Source organism: Ctenopharyngodon idella, chromosome 7 (genome assembly GCF_019924925.1).
Source record: "Ctenopharyngodon idella isolate HZGC_01 chromosome 7, HZGC01, whole genome shotgun sequence".
Taxonomy (NCBI): domain Eukaryota; kingdom Metazoa; phylum Chordata; class Actinopteri; order Cypriniformes; family Xenocyprididae; genus Ctenopharyngodon; species Ctenopharyngodon idella.
The window spans coordinates 17626806-17646091 of NC_067226.1; the positions used below are offsets into that span (position 1 = coordinate 17626806).

Here is a 19286-nt window from a genome sequence, read left to right on the forward strand (position 1 = left end):
ATAAAAAAGCTCTAATTAATTTTTTTTTTAAAAAAAAACCCCTAAATAATTAAAACATGGGCATCAACATCATCCTGCTCCAATTATGGAAGCATCTTATTCTAAGGGTCTAAACTTTTCACCTCAAAATCTGCAGCTCTACATAATTTAATTCACCATTAAAAAAAAATAAATTACGAATAGAATAAATTACGATCAATGCTCGAAATGATTAAATTAGCACTTCAGTACAAACATGCAGTACATAAATAAAGTAAAGGAAATAAATAATTACAAAAAACACTTCTTTCTCAAGGTCGTCTTCAAGCGGTGGCAGGTGTTCCTGGCTGATGTCACTTTCCACGGTCACGTGACCTGCAGTGAGTCACGTGATCGGCGCTCCATTCTCGCCATTTTGAGTCCAGAGTGAAACACTTTTACACCCCAGGAATAAAAGCAGCGCATCACGGGCACCGAGGCCAAAGATCAGACACAACTGCCGCATCAGTAAGTAGCGCTCGGATGGTTGTGACAGTCGCATGACTCTGAGTTGTTTATTAAACGGCACAGTTGCTTTTTACGGCTCATGTTGAAGTGTAAAGTGTGCATGTGTGTGCTGCTGTTGTCAGAAACGTCCTGCCCCTTTCTCACGTTGCGTCTCCACGGTTATCACGGACACCATGTTCTCAAACACACACACACACACACTCTGCTAAACTTAAGCTCAACTATCTCAGACCAATTGACTGAGATTTATTTGCACGTGCTCTGTATCTGTCAGTAGGTCTGACTCGACATATCTGTTTATACTGTAGCACAGAGACGCACAGCATGCTTATTTTTACCCCCCCCCCCCCTCCCCCCCCTTTTTTTTTTGTCGATTTTGGCCTTTGTTTGTTACTTGCTGTTTGTAACAAACCCAAAATAATTTCAGAATTTCTTAAGTGACACATACACACAAAGATAATGCAAAAATGTGTTCGAGAAAGTCATTTGGGTCCAATGTTGTTTTGGACCTCACTGACTTTTATTGTACAGAAGAAAAAATGGTTCGTTTGGAAGAGGAAAAAGCACACAAAGCTTTTCTTGTTTTTAAATACTGTAGAATAATTGCATGTTCTTACATGTGTTCATACTCCACGTGTCTTTGTTTTGATTCAGTGTAATTCTCAATAACTTCCCTTTAACTCTAGGTCAAAAATGCAGAAGTGTTATGAGGAAATGTCTTACAAGTTGAAAGTGAAAAATCCTCTCTCAGTTTAGGTGTGTTAAAAGTCATTCAGGTATTATAAAAAAATATCCCTAACGGATGTTTTACAGTCTGTCATTATTGCAAACAATATGAATTTTTCAAATGCTGTCATACCTGTGCAGAGCTGCAAACAATTGCTTCATATAGTCAATGGCCATGAAGAGCGCTATATAGAGTGTTTTGAGAGGGGAACTATATTAACTGCATAGCCTTTTTACCCATGGTTAACTTTATAACACAAACATAAATAACCAACACTCAACTTACTTTCTTTAACGTGGCATATACCATGTAGAGCCCTGTATACTTGCTGTATATAGCGGAATGTTACAGAACTTTTGTATGAATAAATAAAAAGCAGTGCTGTACAATGAGCCAAATCGCAATATGGATTAGTGTCTGAATATTAAAGCTCAAAAAAGGCTGCTATTGAATCTGAAGTTTGCATGTTCTTCATGTGTCTGTGTGAATGAGCGCTGCGCTTTCTTCTTCTTCACAGTTTCGTCTGCCATCTATATGAACTTCATCTCCAGATCTGCTCTGAGAGTTCACATAAACAGTTTATTATTTCATTCAACCCATCAAAATAAAAGTTTGGTTTAACTTGATGAAATTTTAATAGATAAATATTACCATTGCACAGTAGTGTACTTCAAGTAGTAGAAGTAATAATAATAATAAAGTTTATTAAAACACAGAAACTCAAAGGTCTTCATTACAACCTGCAGTTTGGTCTAACTTGGAGTTATGAAAGAAATATATTATAATTGCACAGTAAAATGTCCCTTCTAAAATAATAATACAATTTATTAAAACATTATTTTTAGGGAATATCACACAAGTTTCCATACTTTGTTTTAATTTAAACAAACTTAATTTTATTTTATTTAAGCCAAAAATAAAAGGAATTAATACATTTTCATTTGATAACATTTTAAAAGGTTAATTTTATAAATTAATTTTATTACCTCCGTTTTTGAAAGTAAATTTGTATTTGATTTTGACATTACAATGTTTTATATTCTGTGTATTCATGACAGTGAAATAAGATACTATAAACTTAGATAAAGGTCTAGTCATGAGAAGAAAAAAATACAGTGATGTACAGTGAAACTGCCAGAATCTTTAAAAAAAATACTGTGATACAGATTTTTGGTCATACCAAATGTGTTCATTTAGTGATGATAACTGGCTGACTATACAATATCATGCTTATTACAATCTTCTTACAAAAAAAAAAGCATGGACATGAAATTGGGATTTACAAAAAGTTATTAGTACTGGCAGGCTAATACTGTGTTTCCCTGGGCAACTTTAGTTATTCAGAAATATTGACCGCCAATTGCTGAGATTGACAGGCAGACTCTTGTATGATGAAATATCTAAATCATATTTTAGACTATATGTGGTACCATATTATAACATAAGAAACACAGAGAAAAGTGGTTTCTGCTTCAGATTCAAAAACCACTTAATCTGTCATGAAAAAAAGAAACAGCTGATTTACTATGCAGTAACTATTGGGTGATATTTATAGTTATGTGAAGTAATGGATATTCTTGTAAATATGTAAGGAGGGCCTCTGCCACTGTACACACAGAAAGCTAATCATCTTAAAACCAGTGTTAGACAAAGTACAAAAATCAAGTACTTGAGTAAATGTACAGACACCCTAATAAAATATTACTCCAGTAAAAGTATTAATTACAAAAGTTTTTTTTATTTATTATTATTATTTTTTTTTTTTACTTAAGTAAAAGTAAAAAATACTGATTGATTAATGTTTATTTATTTAGCAATTCTATATACTCCATCATACTGGTTATAATGTAGGCACACAGATAGAGCTTAAATAGGTTGCAGCTCAGTCTGACATCATTATAAATTATGAATTGTCAAGTAGCCATTACTAGTCAATAAGGAAGATTATGCTGACACTTTAATCTGCAAGTAAGAAAACGCTATATTTTATTACCAAAACTTGTCATACACTGATAACTACTATTCTGATAATTACTGATAATTCAAGTGTACAAACAAGTGAAAATAATATACCATATAGTATGTAAAAAGGAAGAAAAAAATGTGTTTTGACAAATACACAGTATAAAAACAGACGTCGCTTAGGTCAAAATGTTAACATTTTAAGAATGCTTTGCAAACATTTAGTTTTATATCATTTGAAACTGCTACAGCAGTGGGGAAGACGCGTTGATTTTGCGTTATTTTAACATTACGTTTCATTTTTAACCCAAAAGCTGGTAATACACAATTGTGGACATGTCCACGTTCAAGCAGTTCATACAATAGGCTTAAACAGTTTGCGCTTTCACAGCAGGTTTAGTTCACAAAAAACTTACAGTTATGTCCTAAATATGATTTTCATTTACAATAATAAATCATAAAATTCAGCATTAGTAACTTACTTTACGCGCCATCAGTCACACGCACACTCAAGCTCTGAGGGTTTCGGGCTCTTGGCTAATTTGGAGTCAGACTTGTGAATTCAGTGATTTGTCAACTGGTTTATTTAAATCAGTGAGACTCGAGAACAGATGCAGTTGGATCAGTCGAGTTCACGAATGAATAGTTTAGTAAGATTTGCGAACAGATTTAACAGGTTAATTTTTAGCAGGTTAATTGAAAAGAATCAGTTTGTTAACGAATCGAACATCGTTAAATAATGAGGAACTATATGTTTTTATGAAATGTAGTGGAGCAAAAAGTACGATATTATGCTTTGGAATGTAGTAGTGAAGTAAAAGTTACCCAAAATAAAAATACTCCAATAAAGTAGAGATATTTGAAAATTTTACTTTAAAGGGTTAGTTCACCCAGAAATGACATTTCTGTCATTAAGTACTCAGCCTCATGCCATTCCAAACCCATAAGACGAGAATACTTTTTGTGCGCAAAAACAAAACAAAAATAACGACTTTATTCAACAAATTGGTCTCTCCCCTGTCATTCTCCTATGCTGTTTACGTTTACAGGGAGACCAATTTGTTGAATAAAGTTGTTATTTTTGTTTTGTTTTTGCGCACAAAATGTATTGACGTTGCTTCATAACATTAAGGCTGAACAACTGTAGACACATTGACTATTTTAACGATGTCTTTACTACTTTTCTGGACCTTGAATGACGATTATTACGTTGCTTTCTATGGGGGATAAAAAAAACCCTTGGATTTCATCAAATATCTTAATGTGTGTTTGAAGATGAACAAAGGTCTTATGGGTGTGGAACGACATGAGGGTGAGTAATTAATGACAGAAATTTTGGGTAAACTAACCCTTTAAGTACAGTACAGTAACAAAGAAAAAATACTTTACATTTACTCAGCATTTCTGAACTGTTAGTGAGCTGGAATTTGCTTTGTGCTCAGTTGTGTTTTTATTCACATTTTTACATTTTATCTATTTATTTTTTTACATGTTTCAGGAATGGAGGACAGCAGTGGTGTTGCTGTCCTAGTGCCTCACTCTAGAGGCCAGCAGGATACAGTCTTCATTCCCGACAGACGTCTTCATGGTGGCGAGGACCAGCAACGGCAGCAGCAAAAGCAGGCTGCAGACTCTCTTATTCAGGTCATTGAGAAGCTCAGCAAGATTGTGGAGAAGAGGCCCAGAAGGTGTACCATCTCTGGGAAAAAGAGACCTTTGACAACCTGTGCATCTGTACCAGTTCCAGACAGCAGGGACTGCACTGAAGGGGCCACACCTTGTAAGAAACTCAGAGAACAAAGGGAAAAGCACCCAGCACCCAGCAGCACGCATTTGTTCGAACGGGAGCCTTCAAGTCAAGGCACTCGGGCAGTTACGTGTTACCAGTGCAGTATGTGTAGATTTATCTCACCTACATTGGAGCTGTTGAAAGAGCATCTGCTGCAGCATGATGAGCAGCACAGTGACCTCATCCTAATGTGCTCAGAATGCCAGTTCACTTCGAACCATCAAGAGGAGCTGGTGGCACACGTGAGACTCCACCTGGAGGAGGGCGACCATGCTAGACGCATCCTAGACGAGCAAGGCACATCACTGGCAAGGAGCATTCACCAAGGGATGGCAGTTTTAAAGGCAGGCAACTTGGAATCAGAGAACACGTCTACGCCGAAGAAGTGGTACAGCTTTGAGCAGAGTAGGTACCGTTGTCTTATCTGCAACTATGAATGCAGACAGCAGCGCAATTTGAAGACCCACGCGTGGAAACACGCTGGCCTGGTTGACTGCTCATACCCAATATTTGAAGATGAGACAGACTGCCCTGATACTTTACAAAGCTCCAGTCCACCTTCAGCTTCAGCAGGTAAAGAGGATACCATTGTAGTTCTCGCAGCAGTTGGAGGAAAACCTCAGATGATGCATGGCTCCTCCAGCCTCCAGCTAGAGCTGTGTAACTCACCAGAAGTGAAGGGTCATGGGGAGACGGCAGCTTTGAAAACAGTGGAAAGCAAAATGCCTGTGATTAGCCACATTTTTTCTATTAAAGACCCCGAGGAGCCCTTAATGGAGGTCCAGGTGACACCAGAGGCACAAATGGAGTTGGAGTTGGAGACTGAGAGTCAACAGGCAAGCTCCGACAGCCTCCTGTCCTCTGCGCAGAAGATTATCAACTGCAGCGGCAACAGTGCCGGCCATGTCAATGTCATTGTGGAACGCCTTCCCTGTGCTGAGGAACCAGTGTCAAGCAAACCTCTGCTCCTCAGCCCAGAAGTAGGAGGAGACAAAACCCTTCTTGCCTCTGAGGAGCCAGAGTTAGAGAGCCAGCACCACCCCGTATACTACAAACAAAAGGAGGAGGTTGTGATCGGCTGGGATGGAGAAGATCGACAAGAGGAGGAGGAGGCGGTGTCTTCGGGATCTCCCTCAGATGAAAACGTGCCACCAGTTCGGAGAAGGACTTACTCAGAGTCCCTTCGGCTGCATTCTTTGGCCGCCGAGGTACTGGTGGCCATGCCCATGAGAGCCCCGGAGCTTAGCAAAACCACTGCGAAAGGTATCCATGACCTGAGTACGCAAATCCCGGACACAGGCCAGAAAATTATAGAGATTGCTGATGCTGCCAACCCTAAGGTGTCCTCAGGAGAGCTCACCGGAGAGCCAGCTGCTCTACTTAACCTCGGCCTCCAGAGTTCAAAAGATTCTCGAGATGTGCTGGTCGAGGGACCCTCCAAAGCTGGCATCAGCATGTCTCTTTTGACTGTCATCGAGCGACTGCAAGAGCGTTCTGACCAAAACACTTCAGATGAGGACATTCTGAAGGAGTTGCAGGACAATGCCCAAAGCCAAAATGCTGGTGGAGTTCCAGGGGGTGTTGCTGTGCCTGCCGAAGTTTCCTCTACAGACGGTCTGGTGGAATATATAGGTGGGAGCGAGAGGCCCTACCGCTGTCGGCTGTGCCTGTACAGCAGCGGAAACAAGGGCTACATCAAGCAACACCTACGTGTGCATAGACAGAGAGAGCCCTACCAGTGCCCCATCTGTGAACATATAGCCTGTGACAGCAAGGACCTGGAGCGTCACATGATCCACCACTTCAAGCCCCGCATGTACAGCTGCAAACAGTGCACAGAGAGGTTCTACTACAAGGTAAGGAGATAAACATTTCTGGTGGAAATAAGCATAAAAAATTATTTTATTCTAATGTGCCTGTTGAAGCGAAGAACAGTATTGAGCTTATTTTACATTATTAGAACATTTGATTCACTCATTTCACCCCCAAAATGGTTCTGTAATCATTTACTTTCATGCTCTTTGTCTGTATGTCTGTCTTTGTTCTGTGCAACACAAAAGATGATATTTTGAAGATTGTTTCGACAATTTTTGCTCATACAATGAAATTGGAATAGACCAAAAAAAAAACAAAAAAAAGAGACATTTTAAAATATTGTCTTTTGTGTTGCACAGAAGAAAGAAAGACATACAGGTTTGGAACAACATGAGACATTACACATTAACTACATGACATTTTTAATGACACAGGACTGAATGCTTGAAGCACTATGCTTTAGAATTAGATTTCTTTGAGAAATAAAATTCCTTTATTATAGCTCTAGATCAAATACTTTACCCATTTACTATGTTTATTTGTTTATATTTTGAATTGATATCTTAAAATAGACTGCATAATCTTTTGTTTTCAGATGTATTATTGAATTATCTTTGTATTTCCTGGTAGGCAATACATATTTAAGCAAGTCTCAACTGTTCTGAGTGGGGAGCAAGTATTAATTTTTGTCCATGTAGATTGGCGTAACGAGTTTCTAATATTGGAGTGAGAGCACTGCTCTCCCTTCCACTGCTGCTTTATTAATAAACTTCCTCCTTATGAAGCACTGATGATGGTTTTATTAATACCACATTCAGAGTCAGCTGAGAAACCACGAGAGAGATGGGCATGGGATAGACGACATCAGCAACACACTGACCCACGTCGCTGAAAGCACAGCGGTCATTGAAGAGTCAACCAGGATGACAGATGAGCGTGAGAATGAAATAAATCTTTAGTACCACACACCGAAACAAAAACAGTTCACAACTGACCAAAAGCACAAAAAATAAAATACAAATTAGCACTTTGTCCTATTGGTTATTGAAATGATTTTGAGATGTGGATGTTGGACTCAACAATGAATGCAGACTTGCAGTCAATTGTGGAGGGACGGGTCTTAAGCGGTTTAAATGATTGGAGAATTCTGGCATACGCCCCTTTTTTTTTACTAGTAGATTAAATTGACGGTTTTAATTTTAAAAACTTTAAAAATGAAACACAATTTAGTATATGTATCATATAAACATGCATTTACAAAATAGGGTGAATTTTCATTTCATGACAACTGTAACATTACAAATAATGTGTGATTATCATTTACCCCTTTTCCATTAGCATGGTTCTGCCGGTTATTTAACAACTTAGAGACATTCTTTTTTTTTTTTTTTTTTTTTTTTAATTTGTGTGTATTTCTCTTTCTTGCTCAGATTTGGTCGGTGAGCAGAGCGTTTTCAAATGCGATGTGTGCGACTACACCAGCTCCACATATGTTGGGGTGCGCAACCATCGGCGAATCCACAACTCTGATAAACCATACAGGTTTGTGTTTTTTTTTTTTTTCTTCCCCAATCTCATTAAATATAAGGATAAATGTGTAGAAATGTATTTTGTTGTAAATGATACATTACACAAGGAAAACAAATCAGAAAGCATTAGATGTGTTGTAGTTTGAATACATTTGACTGGACATGAAAGCATTACCAGTTATCACCACAAAGGTGCAGTGGTGCTCAGGATAAGTCTTTGCTGCCCTGCCTGCTCTCATTGTGTAAAAGCCTTATGCTGAACATGTACAAGATCTTGTTCTCTTCAATGCAAGCACACATACACAAACCCGATCACATGCAAGCTCACATAAACACCTCAAGCTCCCATTATGGTCTCTTTGTGTGTGCTGACATGTCTTGCTTCAGTTCTGCTCACCCATGATCATTTCAAACAGAGCTTCTGAGAAAGAGGGTTCTTTTAACACAGCCGCAGGATCCATTCAAGGCCTGCACAATGTGTTGCATTTGCCACAAGAAGCCTCTCTTCAAACGCCCCTTTCAGTGGTCTTCAAACACAGTCCTTCAAACGTTTTAACGCATAGCCGCAAACACAAAACAATACTGTGCAAACAACGGCTGACCCCACTTGACAGGTGCTCCAGTCCAGAAGGTCTCCTTTCAAACCGCGACCTTGTGCCATTCTAATTGTTTATCCTGTGCTGCATGACCCCCTCTAGGTGCTGCAGCTGTGATTTTGCCACAACTAATATGAATAGCCTGAAGAGCCACATGAAGAGACATCCACAGGAACACCAAGCCATGCAGCTGCTGGAGCAGTACAGGTGAGAGACAAACACTGTGAAAGAGCTGGTGTACAGAACTTGACTGTAGGTGGAGATGGGTGTATTGCTGTCACAATTCCTCCATTAAATTCAAGTACTGGATCTTGAAAAATCCTCAATTTGCAGTTTACCCTTGTCGAGTAACCGGCAAAATACCGGAAATGGCGCATTCCACAGATGAGAATCCTTGAACCGCATTATTAGACCGTTTTCTAAGGCTGCACAATAGCATAGCGCTATTGTGAATTCACAAAAGCTGTGATTCAAATAAATAAATATCTGCCCTCCTCGTTTAATATATATGCGGTTTTATTATTTACACGCGTGTAGGTTACGTGTGTCTCAGATCCGACTGCGTTCACACTAACTGCTGCTCAGGGTCGCCAGGTTTTCCAAAACCCGTTTTTGGCTTGGTTCCCCTGGAAAAATTTGCATTCCAGGGGCTAAATATCATGTTATTTGGGGTCGCTTCAACCCGCGGACATGAAAAACAACCCGCGGCAACAGTATAAAAAGTAGCCAACACTGCTGCTGCTCCACATGAACTGCTATCATTTACATGCGTTGAGCGCAAACTCCATCTTCATATGCTGTGAGTTTGGGTTGCTTCTAACATTTATCTGGGAACACAATGTGCGCCATTTCATTAGATTTGTAAGCTAAATCATTTATAAACCTATGCCAACACAGGAGAATACATCAGTCTGTTTCTAAAAATACAAAATGTTAATTGTGACTTCAAAATATGTTTAAACCCTCACTCTGAGTTTGCATGTTTTGATGTCCACATATTCTTGTTCAAGAAATTACAGTGGCTGTAGCATTTCTATTGCAAAGAATTGGACAAATATTAAAAATTAAGTAAACATTTGAATCATTAAGTAAACATTTTGTTGTTTACTCTGAAGTGTAACAACATCAGGCCATTGGCGCCCTCTGCGGGCATTTGTTATAATACGTGAACAAATGTACAAAAGATGATTGTTTATATATCATGTATTTTAACAGTGTGCTATAAAACCATATGATTACTTGCTTTTGATACTTTATTTGAACCAAATTTAATTGCCTCATTATTATTATATATATGCATTTTAAGTCATTTTAAAGGCATAGGTCTTTGCTTAGGTCTATTTTAATTAACACAAAAAAGTTTGGATTAATAATCTAATAAAATAATCGAAAACAGTCGAAAATAAAATAATCGACTGATTACTCGATTACCAAAATAATCGTTAGTGACAGCCCTAGATGGGTGGTGATTTTTATTCTGTTACAGGTGCTCGCTGTGTGGTTATGTGTGCAGCCACCCACCATCTCTCAAATCCCACATGTGGAAACACGCTGGAGATCAGAATTACAACTATGAGCAAGTCAACAAGGCCATCAATGAAGCCATTTCTCAGAGTAGCCGGTGAGAAGGCCCTTAATAATATATTCATTTTATGTGATACGATTTTTTGTAGGGTGAGGTTATATAGGTAAAATGTTATAATTTTGTGTGATTTATTGTTTTTTGAGATCTGCCCCCTAAGGCTTGATGTAGCTTAAAAAAAAAAAAAAAAAAAAAAACTTTCTCAGTATTTTCCAAACTTTTGACTATTTGATATCTTAATATTTATGTGTTTGCTCTGAAATTTAAAGGGTTATTTTAAAGGGTTAACAATTTTAATTTATACACTACCGGTTAAGTCTGGGGTTGGTAAGGTTTTAATTTATTTATTTTTTTTATTTTATTCCATTATTCCTGTAATGCATTTAATACATTATACATGACTTTATTCATAATAACATTCAATATGAATATACAATATTTCTCCCAAAATACCACAGTAAATTCATGGTAAATGTTGGTGATTTGTGGATCGAAAAGCCTAGTATTAAACTGAATTGAACGATTGAACTGAGTGCGTGATCGAGATCGGTCCATGAGTAAATGCACCTGCTTTGAGCTTTTGCTGTGCTGTCTATTGGGCCAGGCTGATAAATGGTCCATGTAGTGCGGTTCAAAAGAGTAGCACATTTTCATTCTGCTTTTGGAGCGTTTGCCATTCTATGTTTCTCATATGCAACAGAATTGGCTCATAATCTAAGAGAGTTGAGTAAATTTATAGTAGCACCTGTGCAACCTGTAACAAATTTTAGTAGCACTGACAGGGGAAAAAAAGGTTGCAAAATGAGACCCTGAAACATGTTTTGAGTCTTTGTTTTAATCTGAGTTTCAGTCATTTCATTGAAATGGACAGTTTGAACTAATTCATAGAACTGAATTGAACTTGCCAACTCTTCAGCTGTCTTTGCTTCTAAAGTTTAAATCCGAGAGCTCTGTTTTGTAAAACCTCTCGGTCTTAAATCTCTCATACGCAGGTCTTATAGAAATGTAATGGCCTTACTCACTTTATTTTCTATGATTTCTCCTGGGTTTAAGATCTCCTACGACACCTCTAAAGTCAACAAATGAGACTGGGATGGAGCGTCCATATATTGTCTTGACCAGAAAAGACAAACAGTCATCTGACGTGGCTTCTGCTTCAGGTGGACAAGAAGGCAACCCCATTAGGCCATCATCCACCAGGGAGCAGGCTGTAGCGTGGCGGAGCGGTTCGGGGCAGACGCGAGCAGGTATGGAATACTGTGTGCTGCTCTTTTGCTGCTGTATCTGTGGCTTTGAGTCCACCAGTAAAGAGCAGCTGATGGAGCACATGAAGCAGCATGAGGGAGATCTGATCAGCATCATACTGAGCAAGGAGCAGCAGGGAATTCAGCCCACAGAGACCAGCAGCAGCCAGTGACACACACGTATTCATACATACTGTTCTTGTATCATTTCTGCTTGGATAATCAACATGAACAATTTCAAAACCTTTTGTTTTCTATTAATCTACCTTTGTATTGATGTCACAGTTAGATTCCGTTACTGTTATTGACCATGAACGTGTGATTTCAGCGAAGTGCATTCAAATGGGTAACAAATGAAATGTAATTTACTAGTTCAGCAGAGGAAAGAGTAACTTTTGTTGTGAATTATGCAAATGATGAATTTCAAAAGCATTGTATACCTCATCTGTTCAGAACATATATCATAGAGTCCACACTTTATAAAAAAGGGGCAGCTTTTCTTGTTCACTGTAATATTATTTATATCTATATTTCTAATGTGCGTTTACCTTTAAGGAGGCACTTGCCGTGCCATATTTGAGGTGTAGAGAGACAGATTTCTTTCTTGCTGTCTGTGTGTCAGTGTTTGCATTGATATTTATCAAACTAATTTATTTTATATGCATGTTCCCCTCCGTTATGTTCATACAAATTAGAAAATTTGTTTCTAGTTATCGTCTCTTTTTTTGGTGCTATTGGTCTTGCGCTCAGAAATGAGCGAAAGAAGTCATTGGGAATGTATCTTAAATTTGTATATAAACATCATATAATGAATTTAAATGTTCTCATTGAAACAGCACAAGTGTAAAATTGGCCCCATTTAATTAACTATTGAAAACATGCAGCAGGAAAAACTACAAATAGATATATGTATATATTATTATTATTATTATTATTATTACACATATTAAAATCCATATTAAGCTATTACAAATTTAAAATGCCAAAACTTAAAGACGTGTCTCACTTTTAAATATCCTTCAATTCTTTTTATGAGTAGGTTATTGTATTTGTAGGATGTTTTTTCCTCTTATTTTATGATGGTAAAAAAAGAAAGAAAAAAGCTACAATTTATAACTTGGTCATGGGTTTAAAATGAGATTTTTCCAGAAAAAAGTAGTAGTAGGTTATTGGGTTGTCACAATAGCAGCGATAGTATCATGATACCAAGTATCTCTATTATAGTGTGGATCCGTTGTTATAGCAGGGGCTGTTCTGTTGTATTATTTACATTTCACACAAAAAATGTTGTTGTTTATATAATATGTTTATTATTTTTATTATTAATACTGTAATATAATTATAGTATTATATAGTTATAATTTTTTCACTTTCATGCAGCATTGCAGTGCATTTTTCAAAGAAACTCAAGGGAGACTTTATAAAGCCAAAGCTTAAATTTTGAAGTTTACTTTAAGATTATATCATCAGTAATTGATATAAGAATTACAAATGAGCCTGAAAACTCTACGCTCACACTGTGACCAACATCACATTTAAGTGTGAACTGGTTACGGTCCTGAACTGACCTGCATGCACAAAAGAACAATAACAAAGACGGCGCATAGCACGGAATTAAGTCAGCATTTATGCGTTCATTTATAAGTTGATGTGCCGTGGAAGCCAGCAAATTTGTGCGCAAGCGATAAGGAGGACGCAGATGAGGAGAAAGACAGTAACGTTTTTCTTGTACAGTTTTTTTTTTTTTTTTTTCCTCAAGTTTTCGACTGTCACCGTAATTCTTATGAGTATTACAGCTCAACATCTCTTCACTGACTAACTTCACTTCCGTCTTCCATATTCACCAAGGGCTACCATTATGTAAAACCTTTGGAGTCCCATAAGCGCAGAATTGTGACGAATGTTGATCTAGAGTGACGTAAAAGGTGCATTATTTCCAATGTGGCTGTTCAGACTGAAGTCGCATTGCAAAACATCAAACCTGTATCTGATTTAGGACCACGTATGGAAGTGGACCAAATCAGAATTGAAAAGATCAGATTCCATGTGATTTGCGCTGTTCACACTGTTATGAAAAAACAGATCCAAGTTGCATATGAGCAAACAAAATGGATTTGGGCTAGTTATGCCTGTGGTCTGAATGTAGCCTAAAGTCCACCAAATTCATCACGAGGTGCTTGTGCGGATTGCTTTCACATTGTTTTATTCCACATGCGCTGTTTTTTTTATTTTTGACACATTGATGCTTCAGAAAGACGTTTTTGGCCGTTAAATGTCTGTCTTTTTGCTTTATAATACGCTGACAAATTAAGAGTAATTCAACTTTTAATTCACGTGTTGTTTCGTTCTGTCTAGTGTCCTGTGTGAACAGCACCTTAAGCACTGGACTAAAATACATGCCAATGCAATGCTGAAAATGAGCCATGGGTGCCGCTCCACAACTGAGTTCAGCTCAAGTGCATCACAGTACTAACGTTTATGAAATACTGGAACGGCGCCAGTATTTTGAGGCTTGGGCATCGTGATACTACCATAGCACAGATATACTGTGCAACCCTAGTAGTTGAGATTTTGCTTTATCACTACCTCAAATGTACTACGCTTTGTCCCCTGCTCTGTTGACCTTGGCTTTTGATCTTAAGGTCCCTCAGTCTGACTTTATATGCAGCATATTTTCCAAGGAATGATTTGCATACACTTAATGTTTGTATGTCAACAGTTTAAAATGCAAAATTAGCATGATTTAAAGGGCATCCATAATTCATGCAGGCTCCACACTGCCCAGAGAAATTAACTCTTAGGAATTGAATAATAGGAATTTACATACACAATTATTATGTTCTGAACTTAATGTACTAATTTACAATTCAAACTGCAAGTGTCACAGAAATAGTAACATGGTCTGCATATAAATCATGTTACCATATGCATCATAATGAAAATGGATAGGAAACATTTACCAGTATTGAAACTGCTTTCTCACTTTAATTCAGTGTTTTGCCATATAAACATCTGTTGAGTGTTTGTTTCAGAGGATGCATCTTGTTGTTTATGTACGTAATGAACACTTGCTTTCCAAGTAATATCAAAGAGAGATTGAGCTTCCTAGTAGGGCTGCTCGATTATGGCAAAAATCATAATCACGATTATTTTGGTCAGTATTGAAATCACGATTATTTAACACTATTATTGGTGGGTGATATGATCAAAGTCTTATTTCATGATATGAATAATTTTAAATGTCAGTGAAATTTCGCAATTATCGATACTTCAGCAAAAACTAATACTAGGTTAATTATTGTAAGTAAAAAGTCCTCAAAACGGTTACAGAAGACAAGTAAACAGTCAGCAATAAAATAAGAATAAAGAAACTAATTACAAACAAAACCGACTTTGGGTTTTTCAGGAAGATGTAGCCTACTAAAGGCCCCGATGTACTTAAAGCGAAGTTCTTTTTCATTCTTCGTTTACGGGTAAAACGAAGTTCAAAATACATGAGTAGCGATATACTGTAATCAGACATCTCACGCCGTCCACACTGCTGAGAGCGATGGTTAGATGAATATGTAAAAATGTTGCGCGCTTTCCTCTCAGTAACAAAATAAACACAACAAAATTGAGAAAATAGCAAGGTTTTTTTTTTTTTTTTATAATAAAGCATAAGAAAAGCATCTGATTGTGGCAACATGGATATGTTTGTTTGCACAAGCTCTGTAATTCTGCACTCCAGTAAAGTCACGTCGCATTTATATTATAACACTTTATAAAATAGATTGCTTAAAATCAAGCAGCTTTAACATATTAAACATGAAAAACTGTGTCAGTCTCTCATTTCATCAGAAGTACAATTTCGTTTTCTACTATAAAGCAGCTCTCCAGTGTTCATGTTTTCACTCGCAGACATCTGACTTCTACTGACTCGAGAGGAGAAACGAACTGGAAAAGAAGGCAGAGCCTCAGCGCACACCTACCTTACATAATGGCCACAGACCAATGGTAGTATTGGTAATGGTGGTAAACTTTTCCAGAAAGTTCGCTTTGGCAAGCTGTTTCAAACTTCCAAAATGAACTCCAAACGAACTTTGTTTCGGCCTGATTTTGTTCGAAATGACGTCACATCAGTTCGTTCTTCGATTTCGTTTGAAGTATATCGGGGTCTTAACAGTGGTATTCAGATAAGTAGCCTACAACAGAAATTAAATACTCAAATGTAAAATAAGACTCCTGTATACATTAAATATAGGCTAATCCTTATTTAAAACAACAGAAGTTATTCATTCAAGAGCAGTGAGTGATTTTTGTCTTTTCTTGTTTGATTAACATTAATGACTGCAGCAGTTATTAATATTGGCTGCTGTCACTTTAAGAACTGCACGGATCCAGTACTGTTACACACGCGTTTAAAACACCCTTTCTCAAATGTTTGCATTCACTTAAGACATAACCGACTGTGTTTACGAAGATACTTATCAAAACAGCATTTCGACATATTTGTGTGTAGTAAGATATGTGACCGTTTAGGCGCGTATCTGAAGCCCACAGTATACTTAGCTTATGCGCGTTCCACCGCGTCTGGGAGCGTGCACACAGGAGGCCACCTAGGGAACAGCGTCTCTTTCGCGGCCTAATGCACTTTTAATAACTGTTTAATATCAAGCACGTCCTGCAGTTTACATCACTCGCTTACTTGGCTGAGTTGGACGTTAAGTTTGGCTTAGGGAGGAACGAAAGCGCTGGATGGAATGCGGCAGCAGCACAATAATCATTTTACCTTGATTATCTTGTTTTCATAATCGCTGGAAATCGAAATACGATTAATCGCACAGCCCTACTTCCTAGAAAGTCCATGTTGTTTTCCAGCTGCATTTCATTTTCTGTATCACTCTGCTGACGTAGTCCAAATTGATCAAGAACCTGCCATTTGGTATTATCCCTTTTCTTTTCTCTGTGAGCAGGAATTGGCAGACACCCTGTACACATTGTATTCCAGCAATGTGCTTTATTTGGAGTCCTAGCCGTTGTTTCTCACATTTCTTTCTAGAACAATTGCAATACATCTGGAATGTATTTTTTCTAAGGATGCACAATACGTTTCAAGTATTCAGCTTCTGCATTAGCAGGGCCTAGTGAGATAATTGTGTTGTCTTTCACAATGAGTCAGAAGATTTGGTAATCATCATGAGGACAGCCTCTCAGCCACAAGTGTGCCTTCCATTTCAACAACCTCATCTTTAATGGAGCTTCAGACGAGTTCAGAAAGATATAAGAAATTTTTAGCCAAGTATATCTAGTGCTTTGGCATCTTGGATTCTGTATAATGTGCCCTCAAAATTGTGTAATGTATTCGGTCACATGGTACTGTAAAACGGTTTTGTATGTGACTTGCTGTATATATACTGTAGAAAACTGACATTTTTTTTTAGAGGAAATCTATTTTTTAAAACTTGTATAAACACTACAGACAGAAAAAGAATCAAAAGGAAAGCAATTGAATCAAAAAAATGACCTTTGACTCACCAAAGTGCATCAAAGGGAACAGTTGGCATTCGAAACTCCAAACAAGAACATTGTGTAACATGCTTCTATGCCAAAGGAGAGAGGAGGGGAAAAAAAAAAAAAAACTTCTGAATTTTACAATCTAAAGGCCTCTCAGTGCTATTTTCCTTTTCAAGCACAGAGTCCCAAAGGGCCCTGTTTTGATATTAAGTGTTCCGTTCACAATTATTTATTTGTTCTTTTGAAACTGTAATGTTATGTTTTTTGCCAGTGTATTTTTGGTAATAAAGAATGTGAACAACAGTCATCTGAATGTGTCTTTATTTAGTCTTTAGAGTTAGCAAAAGCAATGCTCTACCCAACAAACTTGGACCAGTGGCCTCACTTAAGAAATGCACATAAGATTGGATTTTTTTATTTATTTATTTATTTTTTTTATTGAGCAAAGCACAAAATATAACATGACAGCTTATAAAAAGGAAGGAACCAATGACATATATACACACACATACAAATAAAAACAGGACAACAAAATATATAGATATAGTAATGTGTATATAGGTACAGTGATAAATTTAAAGAATAGGTTAATCTATTGTAATATAATCAATTATTATTTACATATTTGCTATGGAGAAAAAAATGGTATAAATATAAATGCACTAAAGTGTTAATGACAATTAAAGTTAATAATAATAATATCTGGGCACTATACGATTTTAGACCAATCATTACCGGGTGTGACCTGTCAGATAACCTATAATGATTGTTAGTAGGTATTCCAGTTGTTCGTACATTAGGCCTGTATCAGTCGAGTCCCTTTTAAATTGTAATCTGTGGCTGGAACCGCAGTTTGCACTAGTCAGCTCCCTAGCCAGAGACACCATAGCCAACCCAGACAGTGCTCCACCACCGTCACGAAAGATGAGAGGAGCATTAAAGAGAGCATTAAATTTGTATAACTGATTTTTAATTGTTGAAATATGTTTCGCTTTAATTATATGGTCTCTTGAGAGATCTAGCAATGTGTAATTGGTATTTATTTTGATATTTATTTTTTCAATTGAGTAATATTGTTTTCTTGGCAATAGCTAAATACATGAGTATGAGTGTCGGGTGTTCAAGAGGAGGGTTTATTTGAGATAGTGATAAATGTACAGGCATAGTAATGGAAGCACTGGGATTTTGATTTCCAAAAAGTCTGATAGTTTATAAGTGGCATCTGTCCAGAACTGATGAACAGGTGGGCATAACCAGAGTGCATGAAAGTAAGAGTCTGGTATATTGAGATTGCAGTTAGTACATCTGTCAGAAGTTACTAATCCCATTTTAAACATCTTGTGCTATGTATGTGTTCTATGTTCAGTTTTATCCTGAATTAACTGGATATTTGGGTTTGTACTTAAAGGTGCAATATGTAAGATTTTTGCAGTAAAATATCCAAAAACCACTAGGCCAGTGTTATATATTTTGTCCACTTGAGTACTTAAAATATCCCAAATGTTTCCAACTATTTGTAAATCGTGAGAAAATTGCAATTTTAACCAAGGCTCCAGGACGTGTGAGGAGTCGCCTGTCAATTGTGTCACCCGCGTTACCCTCGGTTTCCGGTTTTATTTTGTAGAAACCATGGAAACACCAAAGACGCTTTAATATATTACACATTTTAATAGACAAGGGAACAACTGTTTTGATATATTTATAGACGGAAAACTAATTATTGTTATATAGCTCAACACGTTTAGTCTTATTGTTTAGATCTAATTTTCTTGATTTTTTTTGCGAGTACCATGCTTTACCATGCCTCGGAGAAAACACTATTTTGTGAAGTAGCTAACAAAGCATAATCAGATGCAGCTTTATTTTTAATAACAGTAATACAGAATTTTCTCCATCATACAATACATTTTAAAATTAATTACATGCCATTTATCAACACAATCAATCCAGCATTTAATATGATATTCTAAAAATCGATCTATCTTACTGCCGTGTGCAACAAGTGTCTCACAGCAGCCACAGAGCGAACGCACAGAGTAACGTTATAACATCATTTTCAA

General features: G+C 37.1%; 1 protein-coding gene across 1 annotated transcript; it reads left to right on the forward strand.

Moving 5' to 3' along the window:
• Window positions 1–309: 309 nt before the first annotated feature.
• znf507 (zinc finger protein 507) lies at window positions 310–17529 on the forward strand. Its single transcript, XM_051900201.1, has 7 exons — window positions 310–486; window positions 4674–6820; window positions 7598–7715; window positions 8210–8321; window positions 9007–9111; window positions 10391–10525; window positions 11540–17529. The coding sequence occupies exons 2-7, from the start codon at window positions 4676–4678 to the stop codon at window positions 11901–11903; spliced, it is 2979 nt and encodes a 992-aa protein (XP_051756161.1). The 5' UTR covers window positions 310–486; window positions 4674–4675; the 3' UTR covers window positions 11904–17529.
• The last annotated feature ends 1757 nt before the right edge of the window (window positions 17530–19286 follow it).

What these genes read in the sequence shown, in the direction of transcription:
- znf507 (XM_051900201.1), top strand. Translation starts at nt 4,676, where the DNA reads ATGGAGGACAGCAGTGGTGTTGCTGTCCTAGTGCCTCACTCTAGAGGC. An exon ending in AACCAGGATGACAGATGAGC is followed by an intron (nt 7,716 to 8,209) that starts GTGAGAATGAAA and finishes TTTCTTGCTCAG; the next exon opens with ATTTGGTCGGTGAGCAGAGC. An exon ending in CAGCTGCTGGAGCAGTACAG is followed by an intron (nt 9,112 to 10,390) that starts GTGAGAGACAAA and finishes ATTCTGTTACAG; the next exon opens with GTGCTCGCTGTGTGGTTATG.